General features: G+C 46.7%; 1 protein-coding gene across 1 annotated transcript in view; it reads left to right on the top strand.

Moving 5' to 3' along the window:
• The window catches only part of LRIG1 (leucine rich repeats and immunoglobulin like domains 1), a 171,562-nt gene that overhangs the window by 109,907 nt on the left and 40,138 nt on the right, over positions 1-21,517 (top strand). Inside the window, exons 4-5 of the mRNA XM_006120052.3 lie at positions 18,984-19,121; positions 20,266-20,409. Of these exons, the coding sequence (XP_006120114.3) occupies positions 18,984-19,121; positions 20,266-20,409 (282 nt within the window). The remainder of the gene's footprint in view (positions 1-18,983; positions 19,122-20,265; positions 20,410-21,517) is intronic.

A 21,517-nucleotide genomic window follows, 5' to 3' on the forward strand; every position in this document is an offset into this window, starting at 1 on the left:
GCCAAGTTTCCCGCGGTCCTATAAAGTTTGTTACAGCCACCAGTCCTAACTCTGTGTTCTGTGCTGTGATTTATCTCTAATTTACCCCTACATGTCTTCTAACAGCCCAGGAAGGAGTGGAAATGTTGGTAATGCTGCTAGACGATATTGACCTCCCATGGTCTGGAAAATTCTCTGGTTCAGAACCAGTCAGGTCCTGTACTTCTGAATCCCTGGGTGCACTAGCTTTCTAGTGCTGGCATTTATCTCTGTCCTCTCCTTCCCAAAAAATAGGTAGGAGCACAGCTAACCTTGTTAAAGGCCAACAACCCTTTGGGCCCTGATCTTATGCACGAGGGTCAGCCCTGGCACGCTCTTAGAGTCCATTGAAATAACCAAATCCATATACATGCAGGACTCTTCCCTTGCAACTTAGAATACAATACTTGGGGGGAGGAGATGCATAATGATAATTTGTCTTGGGTAACTGAATGCAGTTCCAATGAAAATGACTTGGGTTTACACCCAGTTGCACCAATCCAAACTTGGCTCCAAGCAATAGAGGACTGTTTCTGTAATCTTTATTCAAATGGTTCTGGCCCTCTTCCCCCATCTCATTCACAGAGGGAGAGTTTGAGTTTGATCCTCACTGTCTATCTAAAAACAGTCCTCTGACATCTTAGAGACTTCTTCAGGTGAGCTAGAGTTGGCGGGGAGGAACTCAGAATTTATAACCAAAAAAGAAGGGGAGAGAGAGAGAAAAAAGGACTGTCAGTTGAAGTGCCGGTGCTAATGAGGCTAATTGAGTGGGTTCTCTCCCCCTTCTTTTTCTGTTCTAAATTGTGAATTCCCTTTTTTCCCCCCACTCCAGCACATCTGAAGAAGTGGATTTCGCCCACAAAAGCTCATGTTTCTATATATGTATATTTGTTAGTCTGTCAGGTGCCATAGGACTACTTGTTTTTATTAAAATTATAGATGAACACGACTACCCTTCTGTGTCTGTATAGTCTGTCTCCCTCCACTTTTATTTTTGTTTCATCAATGTTTAGAGTAATAAAATGAATGTAGGAAAATCCAGTTCTTTATTGTGCTACATTCTTACAAGAATAACATTTTAGTCTTAAACCTACCTCTTCTGTTTGTTTTATTCAGAATTGATACTAGGAATCTGGTGTGTAAAGGCGGCTAGTGGTTCAGGCCAAAGATTTCAAAAGCCTTCCCAGTCAAGGAAGTTGTCATTAATCATGTTCTCCCAGACACCACGGGAAGAGATGCTGTTTTGCCTTTTCAGTTTGGTGGTTGGAACCGTTCTGATCGTTTGCATGTCAGACTGCCAGTATAACGCGGCCACATGGAAACGGCAAAGGATCTGAGTCGGTTCCAGGGAAATGAGTAATCCTTCCTTTTTAGAAAAAAGCAACAGCAGGGAAACAGATCTTCCCCGGGCTCAGCAAACAGAGCAGCCAGAAGCAATCTGGACAATTTTAAAGTGATGTGCATACTAGGAGGAGAGAGCCAGAGATGGGGGCGTTTCCTGGAGTTCTGTTTAACTCTTAATGTTGCTAGAGTACATTCTATGGTGATTGCTCTTCTTCTGGGTGGGGAAGCCTGGAACAATTTATATGGGGGGGGAGGAATGCTGAGAGTCATTGAACCAAAATGTAAACACACTATGTAATGGAAACTACCTAAAGCTAGGAGTGCTGCACCACCAACCCCCCTTTCTGCATGCCTAGTTCCAGTACTACGCTTTGGGAGGCGGGGGTGTCATCATCATGTAGAACAATGGAATCTTCATTTACGGCTAATGGAAACCCATTTTGAGTAGTGAGCTCTTTGTTTTGTGTGAATCTAGGTCTGATCTCAGTGTGGTGCCTTACAATTCAGGCCAGGTTAGCTTCCTTCTTGTTTTGGACAGAGGGCAAAGTGTATGGTTGGGAGTCAGGACACTGGAGTGGTATTGTGTAGCAAGGAATACATACTTGATGTGGTCTAGGAGTGGACCACTTCACTGAGCCTCAGTTTCCCCCATCTGTGAAGTGAGGATAATGTTTACCTCTGTTTCCGGGTAGAATTAATTTGTGAATGTTTATGAAGCACTTCCCAATCCTCAAAAGATAGGTGCTCTGAAGAAGTACAAGCTGTCTGTCCATGGTAACAATGCACAGGATATCTTCCATATCATTCAAATCGGGCATAGGTTAATTATAGGAGTCTGGCACCACTTTAAAGACTAACAGAACATCTAGATGGTATCATGAGCTTTCGTGGGTACCACCCGCTTCTGTCATCGCCATTATTTTTAGACCTCGGTTAATGCCATGATGCCTTGGCTAGCGCTCCCTAACACCTTGACTATCAACGTTTTGAAAACACTGCACTTTCGGCATTGCTAATGGCTCAAGAGCTCAACCAGTTGGCACTTTGCTTGAGGCCCGGTGTTTACAACAGGGATACAACCGTTTCAACAGTCCTCTTCACATTGTTTAAGAGCACAGAAGTTGCTAGTTGTTTCTTCCCCCTCCTCCCATTTACCTTTGTTTACATGAGTGGCAGTGGTAGCATTAGGCGTAGTGGGAAAACCCTGACTGGTTGTGTTATATTACTAGCAAGGCAGTCTGAGAGATACAAAATTTGCATCCCCATCTGCATTTGTTTCAGCAAAAATGAGCCTCTCACATTTGCATCCATGCCAGCGGATACCCACGGATATAAAGTGGAGATCTGTGGATTTGTGTGGTTCTACTTATGGTCTCTGTTTTGTAGCTCAAAAGGTGTTATGCTTCAAAATCAGTAGTCTGGCACCTTTTACCTGCACTAAATTCCCGCAAATAATTGCAGAGGTAGATGAGAAATGATTGTATTAAATGTTATGATCTTACCATTGTAAAAACAGCCCTCTCGGGGGGGGGGGGGGAATGCTGGAGAGCTGGTTGTTTATATACACGAAGAATCATTTTGTCTTTAACGATCATTTAAGAGACTGTTCTCCCATTCAAGACTGAGCACATAGCTCATGTTATCAGGAGTTGCAAATATTGATTGAGAGAAGGAGGTTAGTAGAATACACATTCTGCCTGTTAAAAGTTCAGTTGCATTTGTGGACAGCTAGAAAATCACACAAGTAAAGAAGCATGTGCACAAAAGGGAAAAAAAGTTCTAAGGGGTGTGTGTGGGGGGGTGAGAATGAGAGAAACTTGTCTCTATCCCATGTACTGTAGTCCATAGATTGCACTGATGTGGTATTGAATGGAATGACTATTAACATCCCTGTATGCAAAAGGTCTTTCTTTCTGAAATCCAGTAGAGTACCAATTAGGGATGTGAACAGGTAACTGGTTACCTGATAAGCATTATCCTTATTGGGTGGATATCCTGATATCAGCATTATCCTGATAAGCATTATCCTTAACAGTTACCTGGTTCCCCATGAGCAGCCTCCCACCTGCGACCTGCCATGGACCCATGTGGCTGGAGGCTGAGGCTAGGTGCCGGCAGCCAACCCCACTGCGGGGCTAGGAGCGGGAGCCCCACAGGCTGGGGGATTGAAGCGATGAGATCCCGCTCAGTCGGTTAACCCATCAAACATTCGGTTAACCTAACATTTAGCCGGGATTTTACATCCCTAGTACCACAAGCTAGAAATGCTCCTGGGTTGTGTTAAACTTAGGGACTTCTCCAATCTGTGCTCTTGAAACAATTAGCCTACTTCTTTTTCAGAATAAGAATGGAAGAACTAAACATTCCCTTTAAAGGAGATGAATGATTGTATTAGATTAGTTGCAAGTTCAGGGCACTCCGGTGACTTCCAGGTTCCACTCTGGTGCATCCAGGAAATAAATGGAGGCACATCTCTGATATATGCCTGGCTTTCTAGTTTTGAATACATGGACCGCCTTCCCCTGGCCTTTCCCATTTCAGTGTGGTGGGAGAAGGCAGGGGTGTGGATTTGTCAGTGTGGGGCGATTAGGTTAGCCCAGAAAACAAAGGTGAACGTTGCTCTTTGAGGCAGGAGCTTTTTCCCTTGAAGACTGAACTTCTTTTAGAAGTCCCTAAGTTCAATACAACTAGGGAGTGTTTCTAGCTATTTTCCTCTGGCGAGGTCTGCCCAGAAGCTGTCTGCCTGCCTCGCTGACAGCACAGATAAGTCCTTCAGTGGAGCAGGCCTCCTCTCTTCTGGGTTCCTAAAATGTTAACAAGAGCCTTGATTTAGGAATGATTTAGGGATGTTTGTCAAAAACTCATTTCCCACCTTCAAGGGCAAGATCCAAGGGGCACTGGAGACCGCAGGAGACTGGAGCTGCATCAGCCCCTGGCAGACGAGACAGATTGTTGCAGTACCTACGTGCCCTCACCATCCCAACCTGTTCCTCAGCTGGGAGGGACAGGATCCTCATGAAAGCCATGTGTTTTTACTGTCAGCCAACCAAAGATGTTAGTCACCGGGCTAGGCCAGTGACTCAAACTGCAGACATGGAGTGTGATTTCGAGTGATCTGCTTGTAATTAGCATCTTGGGTTAATGTCCCCGAGTCCTTAGCACAGCTGTTATAGATTGTTTGTGCTTAAAAGTTACACCTCTCTGCCCTTGCTTTCTCCCTTCCCTAGCCTGCAGAGGAGCACGAGTAAAAGCAAAACATCGCAAGCCCCCAAACCCTGTACCCGTTCTTCTGTCAATAAATCGCAAGGGGCCTTAACGTCTCCACAATGCTTGTTGCTTTGGTATGTAAATAAAACTGAAATCAGTGCTATGATTTAGTGCAGCCGTTCTCAAACTTCTTGGGCTCCGGAGCCCTTTACATGTGTGTAAATGTATGTGGTGCCCCAGCGGTCCACTGATTGTGTGTGTTGTACCCATTGATGTTTCCAGTTTGTCAACCTCGCAGAGCCCCTGGAGATGTCTCGGCTCCACGGAGCACAGTTTGAGACACACTGATTTAGTGATGCCATTTTCAAAAGCACCGAAGGGCCTCGTCCCTTTCAATCGAAAACATGATTGTAAGCGAGTAGGAGTCCAAAGCTGTGAGGGTGGAGAAGAGGGTTCAGGCTCTCTGGCTTTGGAATGGGAGGTGGTGGCTTCTTTCTTGCTCAGAGCATCCCCTGGGGATGGTTGGATTTGTGACCAACTCTCAGCCTCCTTTTCCCAAACCCACCTGGTCTTTGAGCAGCACGAGGACGATTGTCAATGGCATCAGAGTTGGGGCCCAAAGGCCCCCCCCCCCCCCCCCCCGGGGGCTGATCAGGGCCCCTTCGTTGCTAGGCCCCGGACAGACACATTCAAGAGAACCATCCCTTTCCCCAAGAGGGAGAGGTAAAGAGAGGGATTCGACCTGCTAGCAAGCCAGTCTGGACAGGACCAGCTATTTGCATGTGTTGCTTTATATTTTTCGCTAGACGATTTACTCGATGTTGCTCGGGTCCTTAATTTTTGTTTGTTGGAAAATAAAACGAAAAGGTCTGTGCTTCATTTAGATCGTTGCTTTGGGGTGGGACTGGGGAGGAGGATTCAGTGAGCAGGCTGCCCTGGGGAGAGAGGACAACCCCAACCCCCTCACCTCAGGAGCTTGAAGCCTGGGGAGAAACGACTCTCCATGGTCACTGCAGCTCCAGCGGGCACAGCTAGGGGAGGGGTGCATGTCCCCCAGCTAGGGCAGGTCCAGGTTCATCTGCTTTCCAGCCAGGTCGAAGAAAGCAGCAAACTCTGCACTCCCCCTCCCTCCCCGAGGAAGGGGAACAGCCTGCAATGTTCAGTATGGATTGGGATTGAATGGGGGAGGAGAAGAAGGGATTGTTGAAGGAAAAGGTGAGTGGATGAGGGAAGAGAAGGACTATGGGCAGGTGAGGGTGAACTATTGAAGGGCTTCAATGGAAGGGTCCTGAGCTCTTGGGCGGCCACCCAGGAGAGATTCAAATGCTGCCTAGCTGATTAGCAGAACGCCTGGAGCAAGCAACATGTTTCTCGGTGCACATCAAAATTTATTCCGCACACGGATGGGAAAAATTAGAGGGAACATTGGGTTGGGCTCATGTTGGCTTGGTTTATGGAGGAGATGTGGCCCTCACTAAAGATGAAAGGAATTTTATGGGGCCTCTGCAGCAGATCTGTACCCTTTGTGAACATGTAACGTGTTTAAAAAAAAAAAAAGACTGAAATCACAAAATACATGGTATCTGAAAAACAGCAGCAAGTGTCCGATGCTTGTGCAACAGCTCCATAACTAGAGGAACAGTTGCGTGTATGACAGAGGTTGCCTTGTCTCAAGACATCTTAATTTGCTTTGATGTCATAACAGGTTTTGTAATCTGCTGGGTAGATAAGACCCGTCTCTGTGTTGAGCGACTAATACCCTAATCCTGCCTCTCCCACATGTTTGACTCTGTTAACGGGAGCAGTGGGATCAAATGCCGAAGGCTTTAGGAAATTGTATGTTGTAAAAGATACTCCAAATCACATGGTAGCTAGATCAAAAGTCTTGCATGAATAAATGCAGATCAAAACCAGGGGGAACAAATTTTTAAACTACATCAGTTGTATCAATGTACTCGAGGAAAAAAACCTTGTGCTCAGAGTTGTCCAAATGCCAAAAAACCATAAACGAATGCTGAAAATGCAAAGGTTCCAGGGAGTAAGGCCTTTTGATTTGAATAGTTGGAAGGGGAGGCAGTGAGAGAGAGTGTGTGTGTTGTAGCTCATAAAGCTTGTTAGCTTTTTATTTCTGTTTTACTTCACAGTAACAAGGAATCTGCCAGTCTCTAGCCTGTAAAATATTGGCTTAAATAAGTGAGCATTAAGTATAGTAGGCCTGTGACCCTTAGCAGAGATAAAATGCCTGACAGTTACCCTAGATTTTGGGAATTTTGAAGTACGGATGTTAAAATGTGTTTTATAAGGTAACCTCGAAATTGCTGAAATTTTCAGTGGTTACACAGGGCGGCAGTCTGCTCCCTGGGAGCCATTGCATGGGGGGAGCTGGCCTTTAAGCCGGCTCCCCGCACGTCTGGGAACCTGCGTGTACCCATGAAGGTTAACCGATGAGCTCAGGCTTTCTCATCCCTACTTGGAATAGCTTGCTCAATAGAAGACTTGGTACGTTGTGGTGCCAGACAATGGCAGGAATGCTGACCTGGCCCTGGGCTTGATACCACACCACAAACTATGTGATAACGAGGTAAAAGGTTTTAATTTGTGAACTTAAAGAATAAGGGCACCCCCTGGACTGAGAGGGCGAGGAAGTTGGATTTGAACATGGAATGCTGGGCATAGAATGAAAATTCATGATCGTTCTTCCACCCAGTAGAAGGGCAAAGCACCATGGGATAGCTTCCCATTATTGTCATCTACCACCAGTCTCTGGGCCTGTGGGAATCTGGACCATTCAGCATGCCAGAGATCCGGACAGCCCTTTGTCTCCCACCACCAGGTCCGCAAAGACAGATACAAGTAGGAGCATATGCCAGGAATGAGATCACGGATCTCCCCAATGCTGCATTGTTCTGATCTGTCGCTGTGGTTTGGAGCTTTTCTGTCTCTACGGAGTTTTAATACAAATTGCAAAGGGTTTTGCTTTGTCACTGCCATGCAACAGGAAGACTCCTACCAAATATTGAGTTTGTTAGTTTTAGCTCTGTGGGACAAGAACCCTGTTCTCTGTCTTCCGTTCATGAATTATTAGTGGGGCTGTCAGTTGATCTACGTTAATGCTTGTGATTAACGCAGGACAGGATTAACACTTTAAATTTTTAACGCATTAATCGCAGGCGTTAATGCTGTGCTACCCCTTTGAAAGGCCCAGAGCCATAATAAGGGTGGGGCAAGCGGGGCGCAGTACATTTAGGGGTGCAAAATTAGAAAGTTAAAATATTATTTCATTTATATCTTTACTATCATCTATTTGCAATTTCAATATATGTGCAATGAATAAAATTAATACAAAAAAAAGAATTTTATCATTTTTTGGGGGGGGGGGGGAGAGGGTGCATTTCAGTAGCTTGCCCCAAGCACAGAAAACTTTAGTTTCAGCTCTGGAAGGGCTGTTCCGGCACTTCAGAGGGGCTGTGCAAGAGCGGAGCCGGGGATCAGCTGGAGTCCCCAGCTGATCCCAGGCTCCTAATGTGCTGCCCCTTGGAAACTCTGCCACGGCGCTTCCAAGGGGCAGCACTGCATAGGGTTAGCTGGGGACTGCAGCATTTCAAAGAGGAGGCACACACAATTAATCGCAATTAAATTTTTTAATCACTTGACAGTCCTAATTATTAGTACCAATTAGCCATCGGTGCAATTATCATTATCCTCTTAAAGGGTCAGGTGACAGTGCACTTGCAGGGACATGCAAGGGGTTGTGGTGGAGTGCTTCAGAGTGGAAGCATCTAGGGATGAAGATTAAATGATAGCGAGGGAGATGAGAGTTCATTGGAGAGTTAGAAGGAGGTGCAGGGAGAGCCCAGGAGACTGAAAAGGCAGGTGCATGTAAACCAGTAAGGGCAGGTCTGTACGACAAATTTACATTGGCACAGCAACATCAGTGCAGCTGCACTGCTGTAGCATGACTGGTGAAGAAGCTCTAGGCTGACAGCTGAGAGCCCTTCCGTCGGCTTTTTGATGCCACCTCTGCTCTCCCACCTGTATAGCATTGTTTCCATTCCTGTCTGTTAGTGACGTTGTTGTACTGAAGTAAGTATATAGCGTCAACCAAGCCTATCAGGACGTCTTCACCATCGACTGGATTGATGGGGCAGCAATCAATAATCTATCAAGGATTGATTTATCGTGTCTAGTATAGACACAACAAATCAACTGCCGATCGCTCTCCTGTCGACTCCAGTATTCCACTTCTTCAATCAAAAGTGCAAAAGGAGTCGACAGGAGAGCGTCTCTAGTCAGCACACGGCAGTGAAGACACAGTGGCAAATAAATCTAAATACATCACCTTCAGCTTCGTTGATGATCAATCTCTCACAGCAGTGTACACCAACCCCAGGATACTTGCTCAGGGTCAGCAAAAATGTGTGGAGTAAAAATGTGGGCATTCTTTTCAAGTGGGCGGGACACGCTACGTGCACCACATGCTTGAGAAGTTGCCAACCCAGATGTGCGCTCCTGTGTCGTCGTCTACCCTGCTGACTGGAAAAACATGTGCTCCACCTCCCCTCCATCGGTCAGAGGTTGGAGGCTCCCTGTGAAACCGTTTGGCTCACGGCAGAAGCTGAGGTGATGCAACTCTTCAGTGAAGTAATCTCTGAGCATGTGTGTGTGCACGCAGACACGGGGCTGATGAGCCAGAACTAGCTAACTGTCAGCCAGGGACTGGTCTGTGCCTGTGGAAATGAGCTAGAAAGGGATGTGGTGGTTTGGCAGCTCCTAGGTAGCCAGTCATATTTCTCTTACCAGTGCCCTGCGGAGAGGCTCATTCGTGTGGGAAATGGCATTTGGGAGCAAAACCTTACCAACGGGGGGGGGGAGGGAGGGGGAGGAGAAGTTATTTCCATCCTCAGCTCAACAACATCATCCCATCTAGCCCATCAGCTTCCTTTCAAGTCACTCTGGGCCAGAGGAGGAACCCGCAAGTGGAGCCCTTGATCCGTGTGGGGCAGTGTGAGTGAGTAACTGCCTTGCCAACGGGCTCATGTCCTGACCCTTTGTTATCTTGCCAAAATATCCAAAGTGCTGGCTGCTTGAATGCAGCTGACGGGCTACTTGCAAGGGGACAACCAGGGAAAATCTCTCCAGTTCCTTTCTGGCACTAAATGTCTTGGACTTGATTTTCTGAAGTTCTGGGCGCCCAGATCACCCATGAATGGCAGCCCAGTGAGGAACTTGTCCCCTCTTCCTCCTCCTGTTGTGGATATTTGGTTGGTTAGCCTTTGTTTTTGTCTTGTTCTTCATATCAGTCGACAGCTGCCAGGCCCTGGATATCCAGGCCAATCTAGGAAACATGCCAGGGAGTTGCCTGAGTGCTGGGTGATGGGTCGCTGTTTGCCAATAAGGTATAACACAGATGATGCTAGAGGGAGTCTGGCTTATGCAGGTCCCTGACATTTACTCTACCATAGGAATGTAGGGTGATGTGAGTAAATCTCCTCCCCTCCCCGTTCCTGTTACAAAAGCAGCATGCCATGTGGGTCGGCAAGCGGCGTCCCTCCCCTGCGTCGGCACATGGAGAGCATTCAGTTCTAGAGCTGAGTCTGCCTCAGGCCCTGCACCTGGTCCCAGCATGTAGCTAGCCTGGGTCCTTTGGCGCTGGGGCGGTGGGGGAGGGCTGGAGAAGGAATCCTCCAGCCCTCAAGGCTACTCCAGGACAGCTGAACTAGCATGTGCCCTGTCTCTACATGTGGCTGCATCCAGAGACTGCATCCCCAAATGCCCTCTGCAGAGCAGCATGGGGCGCACGAGAAGTGTGTGTGCTGCCCCTGTGGCCTGTCCCTTTCCCCGCACGCTCGTGTTAGTACAAGAGGGCTGTGGAGGGCAGTTTGCTCATAACAAAAGCAACTGGTCATAGTAGGGATGTGAAGGACTAGTTGACTAGTCGCTTTGTGCCCCCTTTCCACCTTGCTGCCTCTGTCAGAGGCATCAAGAGGTGGTGGGCAGAGGAGGGATACTTCAAAGCGGCAGCGCCATGTGGAGCCTGGGGCCAGACCCTGGGCTCCACGTGACGCTGCCACTTTGAAATGCCGCATGCAGCCCGAGGCCAGCTGGGGTGTCCCCAGGCTGCACGCGGTGTTTAAAAGCGACAGCGCCGCATGGAGCCCGGGATAAGCTGGGGACTCCCCCGCTGAACCTGGGCTCCATGTGGCGCTGCCACTTTGAAATGCCACATGCATCCTGATGCTAGGCTCTACACAGCACTTTCACCTTTGAAATGTAGCAACAGCCCCAGGTATGTTGCTACCCTTCAAAGGCAGAGGCGCCCTATTGACTAATTGAATAGTAGATGCAAAATGCATCGATTATTCGATTAGTCAGTTACTCGAAATTTAACATCCCTAGGACATAGCAAGGGCTGGTTAATTCTGAAGTGTCCGTACCTGCCTCCGTTTCCCCCACTGAACTGCGGTAAGGTATGTCTGGAGATTTCTCGGGGCAAATCAGCCACCAGCTTCTTGCTCGGCTCAAAACCTCCTGGCAGCTGTCAGCAAGGAGAGTAAACGTGGCTAGCGGCCCACTCAGATGATCCCTCAGGGATGCATAAGATCACCTTTGAGAACAAGAACCTGACTTTTGTAACTCTCCTCACGCCCTCCTGCTGCAGCCTGCATGTAGCCGTGTAGCGCTTGCTTAACGCATGTCCATCTTCAAATGCCATTGAGGTGGCTGAATGGAGCCTGACCAAGGAAAACCCCAAAGTTAGTGAGCGCCGTTGCTCAGGGATCTCGATCAGTGGAGTATTACAGTCAGTGGAGGGGATTCGTGGTACGTGCCACGGTTCTGTGTGGGAAGTAAGATTTAGCTTGAATGGATCTACAGTCGTGATGGCTGTAAGAACCGAATGGAATGGGCAGGGGGCAAATTTTGGTATTAGGCACATTGTAAAGTCCACGCTGGAAGGAGTCCTGGGGAGATAGAAGGACCTGGAATACCTCTGTGTAGTTAGGAGTTTTGCAGTCCGTCTGCCCTTGCTGTGCGTGCAGTATCCATCTGAACAAACAGAGCTGAGGCTACGTCCGGCAGCAGCCTGAGAATCTGCCAAATTTCCCCAGGGAACTGCTGATTCAGAGCATCTGAGAAAAACGGGGCTGCTTATATAGATACTCTCTTCCTGCCCGGAGAATAACCCAGACAGTTTTGCTTTGAAATGACAGTGGTGCTGTTCCTTTAAATAAAAACAACACATGTTCCGTACGGGGAGGTTGGACTGCTGACAAACATGTACAATGTGTTCTGATGGCAAAAGGCCCAGCCCTTGTAGGTGACGATGTGCTGACTGACATGATGTAGTGCCGTGTTTTGATGCCACGGACCAGCTTGCTGCTTTCCTAAAAGGTGCCAGCGAGGTCTCAAAGATCCCCACCCATTTAGGGCCTACAAGTTAGACGCACCTGCTGGCAGAGCTGAGGCTGCAAAGGGCCTTTTGTACGGGGCAACCAATGATATTTAAAAGTGCAAGGTGAAAAGATGATCTTGTGGCGAAAGCACTGGGCTCGCTGCCCAACCCAGCCACAGGCTTCCTGCCTGTCCTTCACAAGTCGAGGAGCAATGGTCTCACATTGCAGTGGGGGAGGTATAGGTTGGATATTAGGAAAAGCTATTTTCCGGGAGGGTGGGGAAGCACTGGGATGGGTTCTCTAGGGAGGTGGAGGAATCTAAGTCCCAGCTTAACAAAGTCCTGGCTGGGATGATGTAGTTGGGACTGGTTCTGCTTTAGGCAGGGGGCTGGCCTCGATGACTCCTGAAGCCTCTTCCAGCCTTAGGATTCGATGATTATAAGTTAGTTAAACTCTCATGTGCCTCCCTTCATATAATGAACGTGATTCATTCCAGGGATAATATCTTGCCTTCAATAAAGCAGTGGTGTTCTGCTGAAATACAATACTTTTACAGAACAAAGGTTTGAATAGTTATATTTGAGGGTCCCATGCGAAGCTTTATTCTCCTGGTTTATTGCATATTTCAGAACATATGAGCTGACTCTCAAACACATTCGCCGTCTGTCCCCCATTGGCATTGAGTTGATTTCTTGTTTTCTCAGGGTTTTTTCTTTTCTTCTTTCCTTTAAAGAGAAAGAGAGAGAGAGATCTACACCAAAAATAATTGTCACGTGGCAGATCTTTGGCAGACTTTGATAGCCCTGTATGCCACTGGGGACTCTGCCCTGTAATGTTTTGGAGATGGAAAATGTAACCCCACAATTCAGATTCAATTAGATTTAAAGAGGTAGTGGAGAGGAAGTCTGATGCTTTTCATGTTACTCTTTTGGCAGTGGTTGGATGAAGTCCAAGCAAACTGAAAATGCACTGTTACTAATTGTACTCAATCCAGGGGTCGGATCTTGGAAAAACTTCCTAGATGCATAGTAGCTAGAGAGACGGTGAAGGGTAGGGTGGAGGTTCCCTCCAGGGATAGAAGAAGTGCCTTAGTGAAAAACCAGCCAGAGCTGCTGTGCAAAAGGAGAATGCATGTCTTAATGCTGTCAGCCTCTTCAAACCTCTCTGGGAATTGGGGTGGAGGCTGCTGCCAAAGAGAGAGAGCAGAATGATGGCGTGTAATTCCAGTCATGGTATATTTGATCCATCTCATGTCACCCTGTCTTTGATCTAACTCTTAACCATGCCCTCTTTGCCTGGCCTTTCCCTGACAGCAGCCCTTTGCTGGCCTTCAGTAGCAAGGATCTATAATTCTCTGTGGCTGGGAGGTCTGACTTCTTTGGTACTTGACCATTTTGACAATACTACCCGAGAGTAAAAGCGGACTCTTTATCCCTAGATTCTTCAGCGCTCTAGTTGTTCCTAAACTCCCCCCTTGATGCTTATGCCGAGAATGTGTTTGAACATTAATAGAACTCTTGCTGAAATGCATATTCTCTCAAATCTCTCTCTCTCTTTTGAAGCTTGGTTATATTTTTGATGCTTATAGCAGGTGTTGGTTTAATAGGTATGCTGTATTCTGCCCCTCTGCCCCAGCCCAGCCAGTATTGTAAACTGACACTAGATGAAGGCTTAACATGTGATTTCTTCCCACCTCGCCACTCTTCCCCCTCCCATTTAATGCTAATACAGCCCAGACGGCATTGGCTCAGCCTCTACTCTTTGAGAAAGTTGCATTGCTCTAACCTATATCCATTTTGAACGGATTGAAAGTGGTGCAAAAACCCTCTTACTTTCTATTGAAGCGTGGCTTTCTTCTGCGTCACTTGTTCTGCTGCACAAGAGAAGTGACTGCAAACTGCAGTTGAAAGGTAGGGGTGTCCACACAGCTTTCTCCACTGTTTTAACAACGCCCTAAGTCAGGGCTACTCAACTTTGGAAGCTCCGGGGCACGTGCCGAGGGTCGCAACTTAAGTGTGGTTGCACGTACATGCAAATATATATGCAAATAGCTTCTTTCAACCTGATGGGCATGAATACAAAGATTAAGGGAAGACCGCACAACACACCGACCCCGTTTAAGTCACTTCTGTTATTAATAAAATGCAATATTTACCGGATTCCCACCCATATGTCAGCACTTTTAATCAGCAATGACAGTCCAGGGATTTAACTACTAAAACACATATCAACTGAAGACTATTCTATTGACTCCTTTTTTGTTTTGGCTCCCATCCCTGGGCTGCGTGTTGAGCCCCGTGTCAACCCAAACTGCACTGCTGGCCACAAACAAATGGGCCGTGGGCCACATGTTGAGTAGCCCTGCCCTAAGCTGAATTTGTCAATGAACCGTTACTGTAGTAAGCCCTCTGTAGCCGTGGAAGGTGAATGCTTCTCCAGTTAGTACTCGTTGAAAATGCCTTCCCAGCCTGTTTATCATTAAATATTCACTAAGACATTTAGCACTGGGGATATCTGCTGGGATTAAGGTGTAATTTTACCTCTAAAATACATTGTTGGCTTCCTGGGTAATGCTGTGGTCTTTTGAACTTGCACCTGTCTCTTCTTCTGCATAACCCCCGTCCCCTCTAGTCCTCCTTGTTTATTTCCTGTGCACATTCCATTTGCTTGTAAAAGTGTAAGCAGTTGAGCAGTGCCGAAGGTTGCCTAGGAATATTTGCTACTTGTTGGGAACTGGCTCCCAGCATTTGGCTAGGCTGGGGAGTGGATAGTTTGTGAGGTTCCTCGGAGTAGTTTGGCATACCTGCAGGCACAGCTTCACAAGGATTTGGTTCAAACACTAATAAAGCTACTATAGCGTGGGAGGTCAGATTTACTTTGCATTTAGAATATTTTGCTCATTTTGCACCTTTTAGGTGAAGTGTTTAACAGCCGTTACAGACCTGAATGAGTGTTAGCCTCACAGCATCCTAGTCAAGACAGGTGAATAAACAGAAGGTAGCTAAGGGTTAAGTGACATGCCCCGGGCATGAGTAGCTGGAAGTAGAAGGTAGGTGGTCAGAGACTTGGCTGCCAGTCCTGGCTCTAATTACGAGATCTCATATTAAGCACAGTCATCGTGTACTCTTGCGGTTAGCAATGGCTGAAATGAGACCGTAAAATTGTTCCCATGGGCAGTGCTACTGGGGGGAGGAGATACTTGGCAATAAATTGGTTGTGGGAGCACCATTAATTTGTTTCAAGGCTGATCAGACATTTTCATTAACATTTCATCTCTAACTTGTGCAGCTTAGGAAGCTTGAAAAAAAACCACTCAGTAGAATCCCTCCCTTTCCCAGTCATTGCTGAAAGGGTCATAACAGCCTCGCAATTTACTCCGTGTTCACATTGCCTTAGGAAAGGTACGGAAGAGAATGGAGCAAGAAAGCCCCAAGCAGTAATGGGAAGGGTTAAGCTGTGTTCCTATTGAACACATGACAAAGACAATGTAATCAAGCTGGAGAAGTTTTGGAATATGTTGTATTTATCTCGCACGCTGTGTATAGGAAAAGTTGTCGGGGTTGGTTTTGTTTGAAGTGTGATGTTCGGAGATGGCGCAGCGTTTGCAGCAAAGTGTCTGATGCTCCCCAGCTGGAACCAGCTGGAGGTGGTGCAGGGAGTCGTTTACTGATCATTGGAGCTGGCCCATCTTTGAAAGGGAGAAAAAGAGAAATTTGGCTCTCCTCTGTGAAATAAACCACCCTCCTCAAGCCACCAGCTGCAGCACAAGAAAAAGCAGCAGCTGAACAGACAAAAGTCACCTGGAAACTGCTTGAACATGTCTCAAGCCAAAATAGTATCTTCTACTTGACCTACCTTTTCCTTTCCTTCTTAAAGGGGGCCCAATTGTAAACTCTGGAGCATTGTGCTTTACATGCATTATATACATATATTAATATTTAAAAAAAGCATCTGTTTCTACTTCTGGGGTGCTCTGCACATCCAAAGCCATTTCATCTTAAAGAGTTGCTGCTTTTTAGTAATCACCAGGTAGTCTATAGATTTTTTTTTTTTTTAATGTTCTTTTGTATGAATTTAGAATTCCTGGTAATTTACAGCTGGATTCTGATTGCAATTACAAAAAGTCTTGGATCAGAGTTGAATGCATAGTCCCTAGTTCAGCAGAGCTTTGAAACACATGCTTAAGTTTACTTCTATTTAGGAATTCGGCCCAACTGAAGAAGTGGGCTGTGCCCACAAAAGCTCATGATACCAGCTACATGTTTTGTTAGTTTTTAAAATTCTACCAGACTATTCATTGTTTAAGTTTTTCCTATTTAGGTAACCACTTAAGAAGGTGTTTCTCTTTTACGTCATCTGAGGAAGTGGGTTTTGCCCATGAAAGGTCATGATACTATATATTTTAGGTCATGATATTTTATATTTTTGTTAGTCCCTAAGGTGCCACAGGACTCCTTGTTTTTAAAGTTACAGGCTAATACGGCTACCCCTTTGAGACTTATGTTTTAGGTGTATGTTTAGGTGAACACACAAATGGATTTAAGGATGTTGCTTAAAGTTTAGGCATGTGTTTAGGTACTTTCCTGAATTGGGGTTTCAACCACTGTTTGTTTTAACCTTACTTCTTATTGCATTAATTTGAAAGGGACCTTGTCAGCATGATAAATCATATCTCTGTCTGAAAATTGGAACCTGCTGACATGACAAATTCAGATGAATGCTATGGTGCAGTCGGCGCAAGGGAAATTCTTTTTTCCAGGTGTTTAATTTATGGCTCTGACAGCCCCTTTTGCATAGTCAATTGCACCATTTCCCCCTAGGCATACAGTCAGAATAAGCAGTCAGGCTATGAGCACTAATTCATTGGGTATGTCTGCCTGGGGATTAAAAAAACCACACGGCTGGTTCAGGGCTGCTGATTGAGGCTCAGGCTTTGGGTTAAAAATCACTGTGTAGATGCTTGGGCTCCTGCTGTGGGGCTTTTATTGCTGTGGAGACATACTCTTTGGGGCTCCATCTGTGCTTAGGGGGGTCCCTCTCCTATAGAATTCCTTGCAGGAATGAATAGGCTGAACTATGTGTCTTCCCTGCTGAAAAGACCTTTGCATGTATCGCCAAGGGGAGTAAAAATAAAATCATTTCAAATGTTTTTAAAGAACCTTTTTTTCCCAATTTCAGGATAAAGGGCTTGATTCTCATCCTGTTTATGCCACTTAGGCCTCATACAAAGGGGCTTTCCTCACTATAAGATCCCTTTTCATGGCTAGGGTGATGCAAAAAGGGCCTTAGGATAAAATGTTCACAAGTGGCTGAGTGACTTGGGATCCTAAATCCCACGGACTTTCAATGGGATTTAGACTCCTAAACCATTGAGACCTCTCTTGATAGTTTCACCCTTAGCATAAATGAGAATTTGTCTCATCACATTCCAAGGGTGAGTCATCGGACAGTGTGATGTTTGAAACAGACTCATTTAAATGCGACACGGCCCTTCTCTTCAAAGGACCAGCTTAATCTTTGGAGAAACAATCTGTTTTTATTAATGAGAGGGAGAGAGAACATTATGCGGTGGAGAGTGACCTTTCCTCCTCCTGCGTTAGAAGCGTTTTCAATTCACCATTTGTGAATTGAAACATTTGTTGTTTTTAGGTATTTTCAATTCTGTGAGCTGGGTTCCTATGAAAGGGTTTTGTCTGGACTTTTAAAGGCGGGGAGGGTCCGGAAACAGAGGGAGATGGCAAAGGGACATGTTCAAAGATAAATCCCTGCGTGTGAACATTGGATCCCATTCGGGCAAGTGTTTGTTTCAAAGAGATTCCTCTGCATCAGTAGAGCCTGGTGTTCCCATTTTGCATTCAAGAATGCTTTGGCTGGCAGCTGGCTTTGCACACCTCCCCCTTTACTTGAGAGGAGTTGGCGTGATTAAGTTGTAGCCTTTGTCTGAAATCACTTTGCTATCTCTTATTATTCAGCAGGTTCTCAAGTGTCTGTGAATGTCTCTATTTAGAGCTGTCTGTTTCAGCCATGCCGGTAATATCAATGACTGTTCATGCTGGTCTAAATTCATGTCAGTCATCTGCTTTATTTCTTGTGTCTAATGCCAGAGAGAGAGAGAGTGAGTGAGTTCTGAGTCAGGCCAAAAAAGGAGTTAGAAAGAAAAGGGAGAGCTTTTATTTTAAAGCAAACCTCTCCAGGTGCAAACCAATTGGGAGCGCTTTAATTGTTTGACAGCTGTGGAAATCCTGTGAGTGATTTGCAGTGCTTTCTGTGAGCAAAACAATTCCATGTTAAGTCTCCAGACTGTGGATGAAACTGCAGCTGGCTCGTGTCCTTAGTTTGGGGCCAGATCCCACAAACACTGGAGTGCAATGCTTAGTGCCGAGAGGAATTCTAAGCACACTGTTTGGTCTAGGGTAGCAAACACTCTGCTAGGAAGCGATTACGGGATCAAGCCCTTGCATACTGCCTCTATGCGTCAGACATCATTGTAATCCAGTTTAGAGCTGGGACTTTTTTCTAAAGGGCCTCGCCACTAGGCAAACAACTCCCAGAGACTTTCACCGGGATTTGAGGGTCTGTTTATCTATCTCCCTTTGAAAAATCCCAGCCTGCGTGTGTAACGTTGGAATCTTGGCCATCCTTAGTCGCCACTGGGAGAATTCCTGGGAGAATCCCAATCCTGTAGTCTCTTCATAATACATTTATTTTGGGAGCTAGGGAATGGGGAGGTATCCAGCCTTGGACCCAACTCTCTGGAAGGAAAATGCATCCGTGGACTCCGTAGTTAGTCTTGCACATGTTTGTGATTTACTGCAGTCTGACTAGCCAGAGAAGCAATAGGGGGCTAGCACACATTTCTCTGACACTGGTTTCTGATTGGATTGTTGCTTCAGAAATACATTGAATACCAGCGTGGAAAGCTAACTGGAGAGCGATGGTATTCATTACTCTCTCTGGTTTCATTTTTTTTTTTTTCCTTTTAAGAAAACTGAGATTCTCCAATTCTCCTCCTGTCTGTTTCAGGCATCACAACAGGATCCGCAGCATTGAAGCGAGTCCGCTGAAGCCTTACGTTGCCCTGGAAACGTTGGACCTGAGTTCCAATGACATCATGGAAATACGAAGCGGCTGCTTTCCACAGGGACTTCCCATCAAGGAGCTGTAAGTTCTGCTGGTTCAGAGCAGCGCTTGTCGAGTTACCGCAATGAGAGGGAGGCCTTTAAAAAAGGTCCGGGAACAACCATTTCAAAGCGAGCGTTTGACTTCTGGGTTCTGAGCGCAACAGCGGATTAAAACTCAGCCTGTTTTTTGGTCTCTGGTCTCCCTACCCCACCCCTTGCCAGGCTCATCTTTTTGGGATCTCTGAATTAGGCCAGGGTATTATTTTGCCAGCTGCACCGGGCACGGTGTCCAATGACAGAGAAAGGCATGTGTGCCCTTCAGGTACGGATATCCTGCATTGCTATGGAAGCCTGAAACCCAAACAACTATCTAGAGCAGTGAAATCCAACTCTTCTTTAATGAGAGTCCTAGAAACATAAGGCTGGAAGAGAGGGTGTTGTCTGGTCCATCCCCAGGTTGAGGCAGGGTGAAGCGTACATAGCCCAGACCATCCTGGAGGGATGTTTGTCTGCCCTGAAGTCTGTGCCTCGCTTCTGAAATCAGACCCGTGCATCTGGGGAAAAGTGGCTGTTTTCCTCGTGGTTGAGTAGTCCCGTTAATATGGCTGTTGGGCAATGCCTTGGTGTTCTCCCTTGAGCCAGGCCAGAAAAACATGGCATAATCTTGATGCACATGCTGTCACTAATCTGTGTGTGTGTGTGTGTGTGTGTGTGTGTGTGATGCATATGCTGTCACTAGTGTGTGTGTGTGTGTGTGTGTGTGTGTGTGTGTGTGTGTGTTCTAGAAGGTGCAGAATAATGCTCCTTCAGGATGTGTTTAAAACCGTCTCCACGGGTTCTGCTCCCAAGGCCTGTTGGCGCATAATGAGCATATCTGCCTTGAGTCTGCTCCCACTCCTCTGTGGAGGCCCTCCATTTCTGGCACTGGGGCCCCCAGAATGGGGTGACAGCAGTGGGGCTCCAAGTCACCCCTGACTATCTCCTCCTCTGGAGTAGGTGGTACTGAGCACGCCGCAGCTTCTGTTGCTAGGTGCTGGCAAGGCACTCTGGGAAAGCCAGTTTGTTTTCATTTGTCCCCAATTCCAACGCCGTGGGTCTCAGTTTGGAGACCAAACAAAGGCCAATAGCTGAACAATGAAGGCCTCTGATGCAACCACTATGTTTTCCATGCTGATTTATTACAGCAACCTGGGGAGCAACAGAATCAGCACCCTGGAGCCTGGTGCGTTTGATAGCCTGTCACGGTCCCTGCTAACACTTCGGCTGAGTAAAAACAGGATCACCCAGCTTCCTGTGAAGGCATTCAAGTTACCCAGGCTAACACAACTGTGAGTAGAAATGTGCACTTTAATTAAGGTTAACCAAGCTTTATGGAGACGAAATTTCCCTGAGGGCATGCACACCAAATGCAACCCTTCCTCACCCGACATCTATAAAACTTGGAATAAGCTATATTTAATAGTCCTATGGTGACACCTAATAAAACAAAGTCGCGGGGAGGGGAAGATGGGGGGGGGGGGGGACGCACGGACGTTGTGCATCTGTGTGTCTGTGCGTCTCACACCTATTCACTTATTTAGATCATTCTTCTGAGATGAAAACATGTTAACTGATCAGCGTCTCAGTTGTTTACAATATCAAGTGTATCTGCTTCCCATAAAACAGCCAGTAAAATTTTTTTGGTTGGGGGAGGGGGAAGAGCTCAGTGACAGCGTTACTTTTTTGAGACCACACAGGTATCTTTATGCGGCAATAAAAATGCAACGAAGGAAGGTCGTTAAACGGTGCAGTGACATTTGAACAGAGAAAATAGTACTTGTGATGAGCTAACACACATTGCTGTTGTCTTGGCTGCCGTGCAGCGTGAGCTTACGTAGGCAAGAGATCTACATCGGCATCTGTAAATGTGCTTGATGTGCAAACAGTCAGTTGAATAGATTTACTCTTCCCCTTTGCTGGCCTGTTCTAAAGCCTGCTGCAGTCTTTTCACAGAGTTCGGTAGGCTTAGGATTAAGCTCTGTTTGCAAAAAAGAGCTTATATAAAAATGAAACTATGGCTTCTAAAAGGCAAACCATCACCGCCGTGGTAAGCAAACCCATAAGATGTTTTCGTCACGGTTGTTGGGTATTGAAGGTCAGGGGAGGCGAAGCTTCCTCTAACCCAGGCTCTGGCCCCGCCCATGTTCTGCCAGGAGGCCCCGCCCTCCCTCTCTCTTGAAGCTGGCGGGGCTCAGCTCCCGTCAGGGGTCTGGAGAGTGGAATGGGGGTGGGGCCAGCTGGGGTACATGGGGCAACTCGGACCGGCGAGGGTGTTAGGCAGCTGAGGCCGCCTTGTGACTCCGGCCGTAGGACAGAGGGGCTCGGAGCTCTGGTGGTCGGGGCCTCAGTCAAAGGGGCAGGGCCAAAGGGCTAGTCTCTCTCTGGTGCTTCGGTTAG

The sequence above is a fragment of the Pelodiscus sinensis genome, chromosome 11 (assembly GCF_052426305.1).
Source record: "Pelodiscus sinensis isolate ZL-2025 chromosome 11, ASM5242630v1, whole genome shotgun sequence".
NCBI lineage: Eukaryota > Metazoa > Chordata > Testudines > Trionychidae > Pelodiscus > Pelodiscus sinensis.